The 14,779-nt window shown below is 42.8% G+C and overlaps 1 protein-coding gene across 16 annotated transcripts in view; it reads left to right on the top strand.

Annotated features, from left to right (window-relative positions):
• MAST4 (microtubule associated serine/threonine kinase family member 4) overlaps positions 1 to 14,779 on the top strand; it is a 221,613-nt gene that overhangs the window by 158,240 nt on the left and 48,594 nt on the right. For all 16 annotated transcript variants that reach the window (XM_088653013.1, XM_088653014.1, XM_035099907.3 and 13 more), the window contains 4 exons: positions 4,221 to 4,299; positions 7,856 to 8,013; positions 10,449 to 10,524; positions 12,501 to 12,710. In XM_088653013.1, coding sequence (XP_088509139.1) covers positions 4,221 to 4,299; positions 7,856 to 8,013; positions 10,449 to 10,524; positions 12,501 to 12,710 — 523 coding nt within the window. The remainder of the gene's footprint in view (positions 1 to 4,220; positions 4,300 to 7,855; positions 8,014 to 10,448; positions 10,525 to 12,500; positions 12,711 to 14,779) is intronic.

Raw genomic sequence — 14,779 nt, 5'->3', positions numbered from 1 at the left:
ACCAGTGTGCCAGTTTTATACACCAGAGGAAATACCAATAGGAAAAATATAGATCTGTAGCATAATAAATTGGATTGATTCTCTGAGTTGTAACTGTTACCATGAGCAAAATTCAAAGCAAGGAATCCAGGAATCTATTTGTATACAGTATAGGAATTTCCCATTGTAAAGACTAAGTTTTGCCTTGCTCATAGAATAAAACAGAAGATCTTTCGCACATGTGCTTTATTGAAAGCCCAACCCAAGAGTTTTGGGAATAAAAAGTGATTGATTCATCCTAACTTTGCTCATTTAAAAGAACTGTACATGTCAAAAATCTGAAAAAACCATTATCTTATTACAGTGGAACCTCGGTTTACGAACACAATTGGTTCCAGAAGTCTGTTCATAAACCGAAGTGTTCGTAAACCGAAGTGAACTTTCCCATTGAAAGTAATGGGAAGTTGATTAATCCGTTCTAGACGAGGAAAAACACCCCCTAGAACGGATTAACCGCTTTGCTCCGATGCCTTCGCGGAGGCTGGGGAGCGTTTCCGCGACTGGGCTGCAGCCGCGAAAGCGGTCCCCGGCCTCCGCAAAGATATCGGAGCAAAGCCCCAGCCTCCGGAAGGCATCGGAGCTGGGACTTCGCTCCGATGCCTTTGCGGAGGCGGTCCCCGGCCTCCGCAAAGGCATCAGAGCGAAGTCCCGGCTCCGATGCCTTCCGGAGGCCGGGGAGCGTTTCCGCGACTGGGCTGTGCAGCCGCGAAAGCAGTCCCCGGCTACCGGAAGCCGGGGACCGCTTTCGCGGCTGCACAGCCCAGTCGCGGAAACGCTCCCCGGCCTCTGGAAGGCATCGGAGCGAAGTCCCAGCTCCGATGCCTTCCGGAGGCTGGGGAGCGTCGCGAAAGTGCTCCCCGGCCTCCACAAAGACATCGGAGCGAAGTCGCTCTGATGCCTTTGCGGAGGCCGGGGAGCACTTTCGCGACTGGGCTGTGCAGCTGCGAAAGCGGTCCCTGGCTTCCGGTTGCTGGGGACCGCTTTCGCGGCTGCACAGCCCAGTCGCGGAAACGCTCCCCGGCCTCCGGAAGGCATCGGAGCCGGGACTTCGCTCCGATGCCTTTGCGGAGGCCGGCGAGAGTCGTGAAAGTGCTCCCCGGCCTCCGCAAAGGCATTGTAGCGAAGCCGCTCCGATGCCTTCCGGAGGCCGGGGAGCGTTTCCGCGACTGGGCTGTGCAGCCGCGAAAGCGGTCCCCGGCTTCCGGTAGCCGGGGACCGCTTTCGCGGCTGCACAGCCCAGTCGCGGAAACGCTCCCCGGCCTCCGGAAGGCATCGGAGCCGGGACTTCGCTCCGATGCCTTTGCAGAGGCTTGGGAGCCGCGAAAGCGGTCCCCGGCCTCTGCAAAGGCATCGGAGCGAAGTCCCGGCTCCGATGCCTTCCGGAGGCTGGGGCTTTGCTCTGATGCCTTTGCGGAGGCCGGGGACCGCTTTCGCGGCTCCCCAGCCTCCGCAAAGGCATCGGAGCGAAGCCCAGCCTCCCCGATGCCTTTGGGGAGGTTTGGCCTTCGCTCCGATGCCTTCGGGGAGGCCGGGCCTTCGCTGCGGGCCTCCAGGAGGCATCGGAGCGAAGGCCCGGCCTCCCCGAAGGCATCGGACACTCAGTAGACCTCCGGCACCTCGGTTTACTAACTTCCGGGTTAGGATAGTTCGTAAACCGAAAGTTCGTAAACCGAGGTGTTCGTAAACCGAGGTACCACTGTACTGTCATTACGTGTTTAGGATATGTGTTTTAAATATTTAAAATTATATATTTGTGTTCATAGAAATGTTTCTTTCTGAATTACTACTTTTGGCAGCAATCTGTTTTTCAGTGAGGAAATAATCTGTTCTTTAGAAAGAGGTTCCCATCCACCTGCCTTCTAGATTAGAGCAAGTCTTACACAATGCATTTTCTTCACTGCTTTGTTTTCATAGCTTAATGAGCATGCTAGAAGTGGCAAAGTGCCATTATACTAGTAAAGCGCCCAGCACTCCCTTCCTCTTTACCCCTCCAACAGTATCAGTGAAATTGTCATCACTAGCTGACTGCTGTGTATATAGTAAGGATGCTGAAATACCTGTGAGGATACATCACAATATGAGACTTGGTTCTCACACCATGCAAGTGAGGAAGTTAGCAGAGCAAAAAACATAGTATGGTAACATGAAAGGGGTGGCTGTCACAAGACCATCAGTGGTCCATTAATTTCATTTAGATGGTCTTTGGCATGCTTGTAAAGCTACTATTAAAAACATTACAGCATCTAGCACAGCACATTACAATTGCTCCAACAACTAGAAAAATAATTTAAGTGGTCCACCAAGACCCTCAGCAACCAAGTGGTCCAACAGTGGGGAAAAGAATGGGAATAACTGATCTATTCAACACAGCAGTTTTCTTTAAAACACAACAAATTTCTAATAAGCAAAAGTTCATACATCCTATTACTGAATGGATGCCACTTTTTGCTCTTCTGGGCTTCTCTGGAAACGTAGCAAGACTGGTGTCTCCCTGTTTCTTCATGGGAAATAGGACTTCATGGGACTTCCACTTTAGAGGTCACCTTGATCTGATGACACTTTGTTGTAGCATTATGAAAAAAATCACCAACAGGGTATTTGTGTAAATAAAAGCAGGTCGTTACACTTACCTAAGTTGAGTACTGTAAAAGATAGAGAATGGACTTTGCATAAACAACAAAGCTGCATCATTCAGTTATGTCAGGGATAGAGAACCTGTGGCCTTCCTTATGTTGGACTCCCAACTCCCATCAGCCCCAGCTGCCGTGGTTATTGATCAGGGACAGGGCCGTCTCGAGCAGGTCGGGCGCCCTGGCGCTGAGGCGCGGAGCTCGCTAAGGCGCCCCCGCCCTCACAGCATGCAGCACGGCTTTGCCGCGCAGTGCCCCCCCCCGCCAACCCGGCACCCAGGCGCCCTGCGCCACCAGGACTGCACCTAGAGCCAGGCCTGATCAGGGATTATGCGAGTTGTAACCTGACAAAATCTGGAGTGCCACTGATCCCCCACCCCAGAGTTGTGTTTCTTTTTACATCTGTTGTAAAATTGGAAGATTGGAAGATCTTTTGCAAAATGCCTTTGGGTACGTCCCCATATATTTTGAGGCTGTTTGTGCTGATTGTCATGCACTTATATTTAGACAGTTGTTCTTCTACTTCTTCATTTGTTTTTTAAATATACTTTGTACAATTATAATGCAGTCATGGGCATCGAAACGAGAGGTAACTGTCATGAAATCTTACTACTCTGTTTTTGTGTTTTGTTAATTTGATTGTAAATTTCCTACTAGGATTGCCAACTGCCTAAAAACAAACCAGCCAAGCCAGGGTTTTTCCTTTTTCTCAGAACATTGTTGCCAAAGTGGGGTAGGGAAAGCTGGCCTCCCCCCCCCCCCACTATTAGTTAAGCAGCATACACGGGTCACATGGGTCACAAAAATGTAAAAGGCTCCCATTCAGCACTGGAGCCCAGGAAGACAGCATTGAAGGAGCTCTCTTCACCATTGTGCTGGCAAGCTTACCTGCTTTGCCCCCCTCCCCCCTTGCACTGATTACCAATCACAGGGCTATCAGCTGTGTTGGATGCAGACAGTGCATATAATATGTATGTTATTTTCTACTTTTGTCTGTGAAACAGTTTTAGTCTCCTGTTAGACATGGATGGTAGTGCTGTAGCAGAGGACACAGGCACTAAATGCACATGTTACATGAGCAGAGTATTTAGGCCTCATCCAGCTGAAAATTTGAGTTGGCGGTCCTATGTCTTAATGTGGACTACATGTAGCAGAATTTGAAATTGTCCTACATGGTAAATGTTTTGTTCTACCAAAATTTAAAATTTTATGAAAATGTTTAGTTGTGCAAGTCAAGCTGCTGTAATTCTTGGTGCATTTTAGATACATTTCCATGTACATTCCATTTTCTAGACTGCCATGGTCGGGCACTGGTCTCTCCTCCATCCTGTTCCTGTTTTGCATTGTCTCTAACCAATATCCTAAAACATCCCATTCACAGTTGGATTATTTCATGTGCTTTTTTAAAAAGTGCCTTGTAAAAATGCTTGCTTATGAGTTTGTCTGTATTTCCTCATGGTACACCACAACATTTCATGGATTCTATTCCAACAGTTTTTGTATAATAGTGTTAACAGTTGTCTTATGTGGCTTAACTCAAATTCCCAACAGGACTGATGGACGACGTTGGTCACTGGCATCTCTCCCCTCTTCTGGCTATGGTACAAATACTCCAAGCTCAACTGTTTCAGTAAGTAACTGAAGCTTTTTACCCTGTTTCTCATATTTTAAGACATACCCATAAAATAAGCCATAGCAGGATTTTTAAGCATTCAAGGAATATAAGCCATACCCCGAAAATAAGACATAGTGATAGGCGCAGCAGCAATGCTGGCCACGGCAGGAGGAGGAGGAAAAAAATAAGACATCCCTTGAAAATAAGCCATCGTGTGTGTTTTTGAGGAAAAAATAAATATAAGACATGTCTTATAATATGAGAAACACGGTATGTTCAATAGATTATTGTATTTTAATATTCTGTTGGAAGCCGCCCAGAGTGGCTGGGGAAACCCAGCCAGATGGGCGGGGTATAATTAATTAATTAATAATAATTAGTAGTAGTAGTAGTGACAACTATCTGTAAATAAATAAATAAATAAATAAATAAATAAATAGCCTCTGCATGTAATATATTCTCAGATTCAGCCCTTGTAAGATTTTAAACAATAATGTAGACTTCTACTAGTATCTACAGTAGGGGTAGGGTTATAGGGAGATAGAGGGAGGCTCTATCCCAGCAATACCATCTATTAACATTTTAAAGGAATTTGATTGGATCGCCCACCCCACTATGCTTGTCAAAATATTTACTATTTTAACTTTTTCTGGTAGTGAGTAAACTGTTATGTTGAGAAAATTAATATAAAGCCTTTGAACTATCTGTCATTGGGAAGATGGCTTTGAATAATAAACATAGATAAAATTAAAACTGACAAATTGCCAACCAGGTCCAGATGGCATTTGCCAGAGAGTTCTCAAAGAACTCAAATGTGAAATGGCTGATCTTCCAACAGAAATATGTAACTTGTCATTCAGATTAGCCTTCACATCAGAGGACTGGAAAGCACTCAATATAACACCAATTTTTAAAAAGGCATCCAGGGAGATCCTGGAAATTACATCTGGCCTGGGAAAACTAGCAGAAAGTATTGTTAAAGATAAACTAACCAAGCATATAGAAGAACAAGCCTTGCTGAAGCAGAGCCAGCATGGCTTCTGCAAGGGCAAGACCAGTTTCACGAGCCTATTAGAGTTCTTTGATATTGTGAACAAGCTCACATGGGTGATCCAGTTGGCATAGCATACTTGAGCTTTCAAAAAGCTTTCAATTAGGTCCCTCACCAAAGTCTCCCGAGTAAACTTAGCAGTCATTGACTAAGAGGAGAGGTCCTCTTGTGTGTCAGAGATTGGGTAATTAGCAGAAAACAGAGAGTATGAATAAATGGGCAGTTCTCTGAATGGAGAAAGGGGAGTCCCCCAAGGATTGTTTATAAATGAATTGAAGTTAGGGGTGAGCAGTGAGGTAGCCAAGCATGCTGATGATACTGTTCGGGTTTGTTAAAGCAAAAAGAGATTGTGAAATGCTCCAACAGAAATGAATGGACAGTAAAACGGCAAATGCAGTTCAGTGCAAACGAGTGTAAAGTGATGCATGTTGTTGCAAAACATTTTAATTACACACACACACACACACACACACACACACACATGCTCATGTAGTCTGAACTTGTAGTGACTGGCCATGAATGAGACCTTGGGGTTGTAGTGGACAGCTCAATAAAGATGTAGTTCCAGTGTGTGGCAGCTGTGAAAAAGTTTTGTGACAATCTCATAATGCTGTTATGCAAACCTGTAGTGTGACCACAATTGAAATACTTTATACAGTTCTGGTCTCCAAACCTCAAGAAGAATATTAAAGAGTGGGAAAAGATTCAGAAAAGGGCATCCAAAATGATTGAAGAGATGGAGCAATTCTCCTGTGAGGAAAGGTTGCAGCATTTTGAACTTTTTAGTTTAGAGAAAATGCAAATAGGAGGTGACATGAGAAAAGCTTATCAAATTATGTATAACATGGAGGAAATAGGTAGAGAAAAATGTTTCTGCCTCCTTTTCATTAAACCAGAACTTGTGAGCATCTAGTGAAGCTGAATATTGGGAGATTCAGGACAGATAAAGGAAAGTGTTTGTTCCCACAGTGCACAGTTAAACTGTGGACCTACGGGCACCAGTTTAGATGGTTTTTAAAGAGGATTAGATGAATTCATGGAGGAGAAGGCTATAAGTCGTGATGGTTATGCTTTACCTCTTCTGTCAGAGGCAATATGCCTCTGAAAACCAGTTGCTGGCCATTGTAGGTGGGCAGAGTGCTGTTGCGCTCAGGTCCTCCTTGCAGGCTTCCCACAGGTAGTGGAAGACCTTGGGGTTTCAAATTTTAGCAGCGCCCTGTACAACCCCCAGAATTGGCATTCCACACCTCTCACATTCCAGTCTAAATCATAGTTGTAGCATTCCCAAGGTTCCAGGCCTACTACGTGAATAGGATGCTGGACTATATGGGCCAGTGACCTGATCCAGCATGACTCTTCTCATGTTCTTAAACAGGCATAGGCAAACTCGGCCCTCCGGATGTTTTGGGACTACAACTCCCATCACCCCTAGCTAACAGGACCAGTGCCTGTTCTTAATTGATCAATCTGAAGCTGTCAGCACAAATAACTTAAGGATTGTATGTAAGCATAGGTAAGGTAAAATTAATAGAAAACTCTTTTACTCTTGCTTTTTCATCCTAGATTTTAAACAAAGAGGATAGTATTTCAAAAGAAAATCTATTCATAGTAATATTCAAGCAAGCAACTATTTTGGTCTTTAAGATTTATACAGATGTTTGCTTTGTGATTCTGAATAATTGACTGAACACATGCTTGGAGACTGGATAGAAAATTTATGTAAGGCATTTCTCCAGAAAGGTGAAGTATTGCTGCCTCGGGATTTAGAAGCAGCATCAACCTGTTAGAAGGAAACTAACTGTTGCTCCCCATCATGTGTTCCTTCTGCAAAGCAAATGTGCCTCTTTACTACACCAAAGTAAATATTCATGTAGGAAAGTGTATTAAGTGGAGTGAATCTGGAACATAGGAATATAGAAAGCTTCCTTATACCAAGCCAGTCCATCAAGCTCAGTAATGTTGACCCTCACTGACAGCAGCATTCAAAGGTTTCCAGTGGGAGTTATTCCCAGCTCTACCTGGAAAACACCAGGGGTTGAACCTGGGACTTTTCATATGCAAAAGATGTGCTCTACTACTGTGCTATAAGCCTTCCTCAAAATTGCTTCTGAAAATTGCTTCTGTAACTTTCCAACGCATCATCTTGATAAGTCACCTTATGCACTAAATTATCTTTAAAGTTGCATTACAGCACAGCGAATCAAAAAGGATAGCTGTAGTTAATGGATGATCATGTTATACTATTTTCATACATATGCTTAGCAGTTTTGTCTGTTTTAAATGCAAGGGCTGAAAGAATACACAGGAAGAGTCCTTGAAATTGCAAGGCTCTATCTGTACAGATGCATATAAAGTGTTTGTATGATGTGATTGGTTCTATAATCTCTTAAGGTTGCATTTTTATTTTCTGTGTTCAGAAAGTTTAGGAATAAGGAAGTTATTCTGTGTACAATCCATACAAATGTTTGACATGGCTTTAGGGCTATGGTACGAATTTATCTTCCAACATGTTTATTGCAGTCATCCTGTTCCTCCCAAGAGAAGTTGCACCAGTTACCATACCAACCAACTCCAGACGAACTACATTTTTTGTCTAAACATTTCTGTGCCACTGAAAGCATTGCCAGTGATAATAGATGTAGGACCACTCAAATGCGGCCACGATCCAGAAGCCTGAGGTGGGTTGACCTGCCAGGAAATTGAAATGATGTCTTCATGTGGAAACTCATGAGATACTATACTTTTTATGCATGCTACTATAAGATTGTTTTATATTTTGTTACCTTGTTTAAAAGTATTTCTAAATCTCTTAATATTTTGGGCAGTCTTCATGAATGTAAAACATGAAAAACAGTAAAGCAATACAATAAATGTGGAGATTCAAAACATACAACAGGTCTAAAATTGTGTGTCAGGGAAAGTCTGGATAAAATGGTATGTTTTTTGTTGAACTTTTACTAATGTTTGAATTGCAGTAAAATGTAGAGCTAATTGTGTCTTATGCTTTTTAAAAAAATGCACATTAGTTTTCAAATGGTCCTCCACTAGCCTCACCCTTAGAAATGTGAAATCATGACCTTCACAGTTAAGTTTATAATTTTCATTTCAGTTGCTTCCTAGCTCAACAGTCTTCAAAATGTTCTCAGTATATCTATTGAAATGATTGAAAATGTGCTGCATGGCAACATAAATTATTCAGAATTCCTACCATCACAAAAAATATTTAATTTAAATTTCTTCCTCTCCCAAAGTTCTGAGTACATTATGGTGATGAATAAAAAAGCTACATTCACAATCTGTAGAGAATTAGATTACTTGTTGAGAAACCAAATTATAGGGTGGTAGGTTTGCTCTTTTCAAGAATTTGAAGTTCTCTTGTTCTCAGTAGAGGTGAAGCTTGTCAACAAAGAGAAAGAAATATAGGTGATCTTTTCATTTGTTCAGAACCCAATCAAAATATTTAAGGCATTAGTTTAATATAAAACTAGTGTCTCCTGAAACTACTACTTGCAGAGATTTCCTGCCTTAGCTCCATAGATTGAAATGTTACATTCTTCTGATTCCCAGTTACTTGAGAAGGATAACTTTTATTCTGAACTGTGTTACATGTATTCTGGAGGCTATGGTCACTCTCTAGATTTAATGAAACAGCAGCTCCATATGAAAAGACAGTGAGTTGTAGTGTTAGTGTCAGTGTAAACAAGTCAGTCTAATGTACATATGCACTTTGCTCCTTTTGTACCATCCCGACTCCTTAAATACCCTTAGCCATGTAGAGGCTTGAGAGGGGACAAAATACAATAAGCAAATAGATTCTGAATGAAGTAGAAAGAGGACAGTAGTTGGTAGAACCTGGCTAGAGTGACATAGCTGGTGTGCAAGAGTCACAACTGGGTCCTGTTATTCAGAGGTCAGTAGGCTCTGTTGCATAAAATGGAATTCTCCAGTAGTCAACATGTATACTTATCGTGAAATTCTGTGTCTTTTGCACAGTCCCCCCCACCCCCAATGAAAATGCAGTGCAACTACATTACATTATATTTCATTATATTACATTACATCTTACAGAATTTGGCCATAGGCCTAACAAAACAGAGCAGAGATTCTACTTTAAAGATAGTTGATGAGGATTTAGTGATATGTGTGTACTAGAACCTGTTTTCCTAGTTCATGTAAACCTGCTTTATAAAGTTTTAGAACCCACATAAATTATTTTGATACAAGGCGCATATCAGGTGGCTAGCCTTAGGAAATACATACTTGCTCATTCCTCTTTTCTTATAAAGTAGGAAAGGTGGAAGCAGCCTTTTACATCTACAGTATTTAGGAATGAGTTAAAAAATATTGTGCCCCTCAGACTGGCAAATGCATCATCAATTAAGTTAGTCTTAAAATGTCACAAGACACTGTTGATTTTGCTGCAGCAAATTAACATGCCTACACTTCTGGAAACTGGGAGCGGGCTGACTCCCAGCTCTCGAAAACATTGTTTTTATCAGTTTACAAAAAAGCATGTTCAGAGGTCAAGCTGGCTGACATGACGAGGTACAGGGGTCAGGACAAAAAAACAGGTTGGAGGGTTGACTAGAATTGCAGAGGAAGGCATGGCAGACAGACTAGAACAGTGACTAAGACAGGGGTAGGCAATATAAGGCCTGTTGGGCAGATGCGGTCCAATCGCCTTCTCAATGCCCACAGACAGTCCCGGAATCAGCATGTTTTTACATGAGTAGAATGTGTCCTTTTATTTAAAATGCATCTCTAGGTTATTTGTGGGGCCTGCTTGGTGTTTTTACATGAGTAGAATGTGTGCTTTTATTTAAAATGCATCTCTGGGTTATTTGTGGGACATAGGAATTCGTTCATCCCCCCCCCAAAAAAAAACATATAGTCCGGCCCACCACATGGTCTGAGGGATGGTGGACCCACCCACGGTCAAAAAAGGTTGCTGATCCCTGGACTAAGTCTGCCACATTTTGTTGCAGTCCCACTCGTCCTGTAATAATAATAATAATACTGACTGCCGACAGAAGAGAGTACATAAATTATAGACCTCATTTTCAGTTCATTCAGTACAAGATCCAGGGGATGATTGGCTTTGCTTTACTTGCAGCCCTGGACGTTCTCCTGCCTGCTGTGACCATGAAATAATTATGATGAACCATGTATACAAAGAAAGATTCCCAAAGGTAAAGATGAGTATTCACTGCATTCTAAAGCTGACCTGATAAGAAACTTGTGTTCTAAAAAAAAAGTGTTCTGTTATATTTGGTATATCAAATTAATTTATTAAAGCCAAAAATGCTATCATAAAGCAACAATACTCTTTAAAATATTTGTCAGCTCATCTGTCTCAGAAAGAATCATGCCAAAGTTGCATTATAGTTCTCTCCACCTTCCAAAAAACTTTGGTTTTATGGTAACAGTTACACAGGGTACATAACTTTCTAGAAGACACACAGCCCTGATAATTCCTTGCAAGTACATGGAATCCTTGTGGAAGCAGCATGTATAACTTTGTGGAAGCAACTTTTGCAAGTGTGTGCTTTAGAAATATATGTTTATTTTTAGTGTAGTTATTATTAGTATTGAATTATCAGAGTAATTGGGCTTTTTGTGGTTGCTGTACAATTATGAAATGGAATTCCTCTAGCATTCAGGAAGACCCATGTCTTAATTTTAAAAAGGAGGTTTTAAAAACCCGTCTTCTCTCAAAACATTTGATTTGTGCATTGGTGAGTTAACTGCATTTAACTGGAGTATGGTTGTTATTGCTTTATGCTAGTGGTTTTAATGTTGTTTGTTTTGCTGGCTATGTGCTTTAAAAGGTTTTATAATGTACTACAGTCCATTTTGTAGAATATTTCCTCTAAAGAGAGTACAGTATAAATCTCTTAAATAAATGCCAGGTCATTTGAAAGAGGGATAAAATTTTACCTCTTTCTACAGCCCAGTTTGCACACCACATTAAACCATAGTTAAAAGAAGCTGATTTAATGTGAATGAGCAGTGTGCTGTTGTATGCTGGTCAAATGTTTGCATAATACGCTTTCTCCACTCCTGCTGCACTGTAGCTAAAACAAGCTAAAGTGGTTACTTCTGGTGGTTTGTTTGGAGGAAACAAACCACAAGCCCCTCCTTTGGACTACATGACAAGCCAGACTCTGGCTGGTTTTGTCCTCTGGTAGCAGCACAAAAAGGAGGAGTGCCACAAGAACTTTTGAGTAACGTGTACAAGCACATTTCTTGTTCACATTAAACCATGTTTTCATGTAACGTGAAAGCCAGGCTAGTATGTATGGCCTGTATGATCACCATCTGTGGCCTTTTTAGAAATGGGCAGGATATATATATAATAATTTTTATTAAGGATTTCCTTTGGTTACAAAAATACATGCATTGTCTCTTTTTAATGCATTTCTTTTTTTCTCCTATGTGGGGGTTGTTGCCAGGCCCGGTGCGTCCATTTAGGCGGACTAGGCCATTGCCTAGGGCACGGAAATGGAGGGGGTGCTGCCGAGCCTGCCCCGCAAAACCCCCGCGCCACCACCACCTATGGAGGGGACGCCGAGAGCTCCACAGCGACGGCCACAGCGAGCGAGCAGCGGCGGTAGTGGCGGCAAGCGCCCGCAGCCGAAGCCTTCAGCTATGGCCGCCACCCGCTCGCTCGCCGAGGAGCCCCCAGCGTCCCCTCCACAGGCGGGAGGAGCACAAGCCAAAAGGAGAGCTCAGCGCCCTCCTGCCCACGGAGGGGACGCTGTGAGCTCCCCAGCGGCTGCAGTGAGCAAGCGGCGGCAGCGCCCGCAGCTGAAGCCTTCAGCTCAATGCAGCTGCCACCGCTGTGGAACTCAAAGCGTCCCCTCCACAGGCGAGAGGGTGCCGAGCTCCCCCCTTGGCCCGCGCTCCTCCCGCCAATGGAGGGGACGCAGGGGCATCAGCGGTGTTTTGCTTAGGGCGCAAAAAGCCCTAGCACCGCTCCTGGTTGTTGCCTGGTTGGTTGGTTGCTTTGAGTTTTCCTGGGCAAGATAAAGTGACTATCAAATTCAATCAATCAATCAATCAATCAATCAAGTTTACAGGTCTATTTGTCTTGCAAGGGTTTTAATTTAAAACTTATGTATGTTTAATAGCTTCTTGATTAAACCCATTAAACTTGTTTTGATAGGCTACTGCTCAGATGGAAGAGCGACTTCAGGAGATTATCACCAACTACTCCCCTGATAACGTCCTCCCCTTGGCAGATGGAGTTCTCAGTTTCACCCACCACCAGATCATTGAGCTGGCTCGTGATTGCTTGGATAAATCTCATCAGGGCCTCATCACCTCACGATACTTCTTCGAGTTACAGCACAAATTGGATAAGCTCCTACAAGAGGTATGAACCATATAAATATGGTTTAGAAATTGCTGAGATACGTTAGTTGAAAAAAATGCAGCTCTGGAGATAGTTATGGTAACTGATCTATAAAAATAAATACATAAAACACGTACAGCTCTTTAAGTGGGTCTGGTCAGTTCAGTGACCTTTGCGGTTGTCTAAGGGACCTTAAAGCATATGTTGTTGTTGTTGTTTAGTCGTTTAGTCGTGACCGACTCTTCGTGACCCCATGGACCATAGCACGCCAGGCACTCCTGTCTTGCACTGCCTCCCGCAGTTTGGTCAAACTCATGTTCGTAGCTTCGAGAACACTGTCCAACCATCTTGTCCTCTGTCGTCCCCTTCTCCTAGTGCCCTCAATCTTTCCCAACATCAGGGTCTTTTCCAAGGATTCTTCTCTTCTCATGAGGTGGCCAAAGTATTGGAGCCTCAGCTTCACGATCTGTCCTTCCAGGGAGCACTCAGGGCTGATTTCCTTAAGAATGGATAGGTTTGATCTTCTTGCAGTCCATGGGACTCTCAAGAGTCTCCTCCAGCACCATAATTCAAAAGCATCAATTCTTCGGCGATCAGCCTTCTTAATGGTCCAGCTCTCACTTCCATACATCACTACTGGGAAAACCATAGCTTTAACTATACGGACCTTTGTAGGCAAGGTGATGTCTCTGCTTTTTAAGATGCTGTCTTTTAATTTCGTGACTGCTGTCACCATCTGCAGTGATCAAGGAGCCCAAGAAAGTAAAATCTCTCACTTCCTCCATTTCTTCCCCTTCTATTTGCTAGGAGGTGATGGGACCAGTGGCCATGATCTTGGTTTTTTTGATGTTGAGCTTCAGACCATATTTTGCGCTCTCCTCTTTCACCCTCATTAAAAGGTTCTTTAATTCATCCTCACTTTCTGACATCAGGGTTGTGTCATCTGCATATCTGAGGTTGTTGATATTTCTTCCGGCAATCTTAATTCCGGCTTGGGATTCATCTACCCTGTTTCTCATATTTTAAGACATACCCATAAAATAAGCCATAGCAGGATTTTTAAGCATTCAAGGAATATAAGCCATACCCCGAAAATAAGACATAGTGATAGGCACAGCAGCAATGCCGGCCGCAGCAGGAGGAGGAGGAAAAAAATAAGACATCCCTTGAAAATAAGCCATAGTGTGTTTTTTTGAGGAAAAAATAAATATAAGACATGTCTTATAATATGAGAAACACGGTAGTCCAGCCTTTCGCATGATGAATTCTGCATATAAGTTAAATAAGCAGGGAGACAATATACAACCTTGTCGTACTCCTTTCCCAATTTTGAACCAATCAGTTGTTCCATATCCAGTTCTAACTGTAGCTTCTTGTCCCACATAGAGATTTCTCAGGAGACAGATGAGGTGATCAGGCACTCCCATTTCTTTAAGAACTTGCCATAGTTTGCTGTGGTCGACACAGTCAAAGGCTTTTGCATAGTCAATGAAGCAGAAGTAGACGTTTTTCTGGAACTCTCTAGCTTTCTCCATAATCCAGCGCATGTTTGCTATTTGGTCTCTGGTTCCTCTGCCCCTTCGAAATCCAGCTTGCACTTCTGGGAGTTCTCGGTCCACATACTGACTCTATATAATTGGTTTATGAAGTATCTGAAAGCTAGAATGTAACTTAGGCAGTACCTCTGTGCCTCAGATGCAATAGTCTTTTGTCCTCTGTCGTAGACAAAAGGAATATTATATCCAAGTTTAATTTTGTCCAGTCTAATAGTTTTGGCTAATTTTATCCAATCTAGCAATAATTGTGTGGTTAAGGAAAAGCTATACAACTGAATGTGAATATGAAATTCATTAGACTTGCAGAAGGCATTGAAAATCTGCATTACATATACCAAGCCTTTCCGCCAGTCAGATTTCCTCTTAGTATATTTTACCCTTCCTCCTTGGGTAAGAAAGCCTCCTCCATCCACCATGTTGGCAAGGTGGCTCAAAGTGTATAATTCAATCATTCATTTGCCTCCACCCATCAAGATTTTTGCTCATTCAGCAAGAACAGCAGCTCCTCCAGCAACATTTCCCTTAAATGCGCCT

This window comes from Zootoca vivipara, chromosome 10, assembly GCF_965207765.1.
Source record: "Zootoca vivipara chromosome 10, rZooViv2.hap1.1, whole genome shotgun sequence".
Taxonomy (NCBI): domain Eukaryota; kingdom Metazoa; phylum Chordata; class Lepidosauria; order Squamata; family Lacertidae; genus Zootoca; species Zootoca vivipara.
Note: the sequence above shows the minus strand (reverse complement) of the source record. Positions and strands in the feature narration are given on the sequence as shown.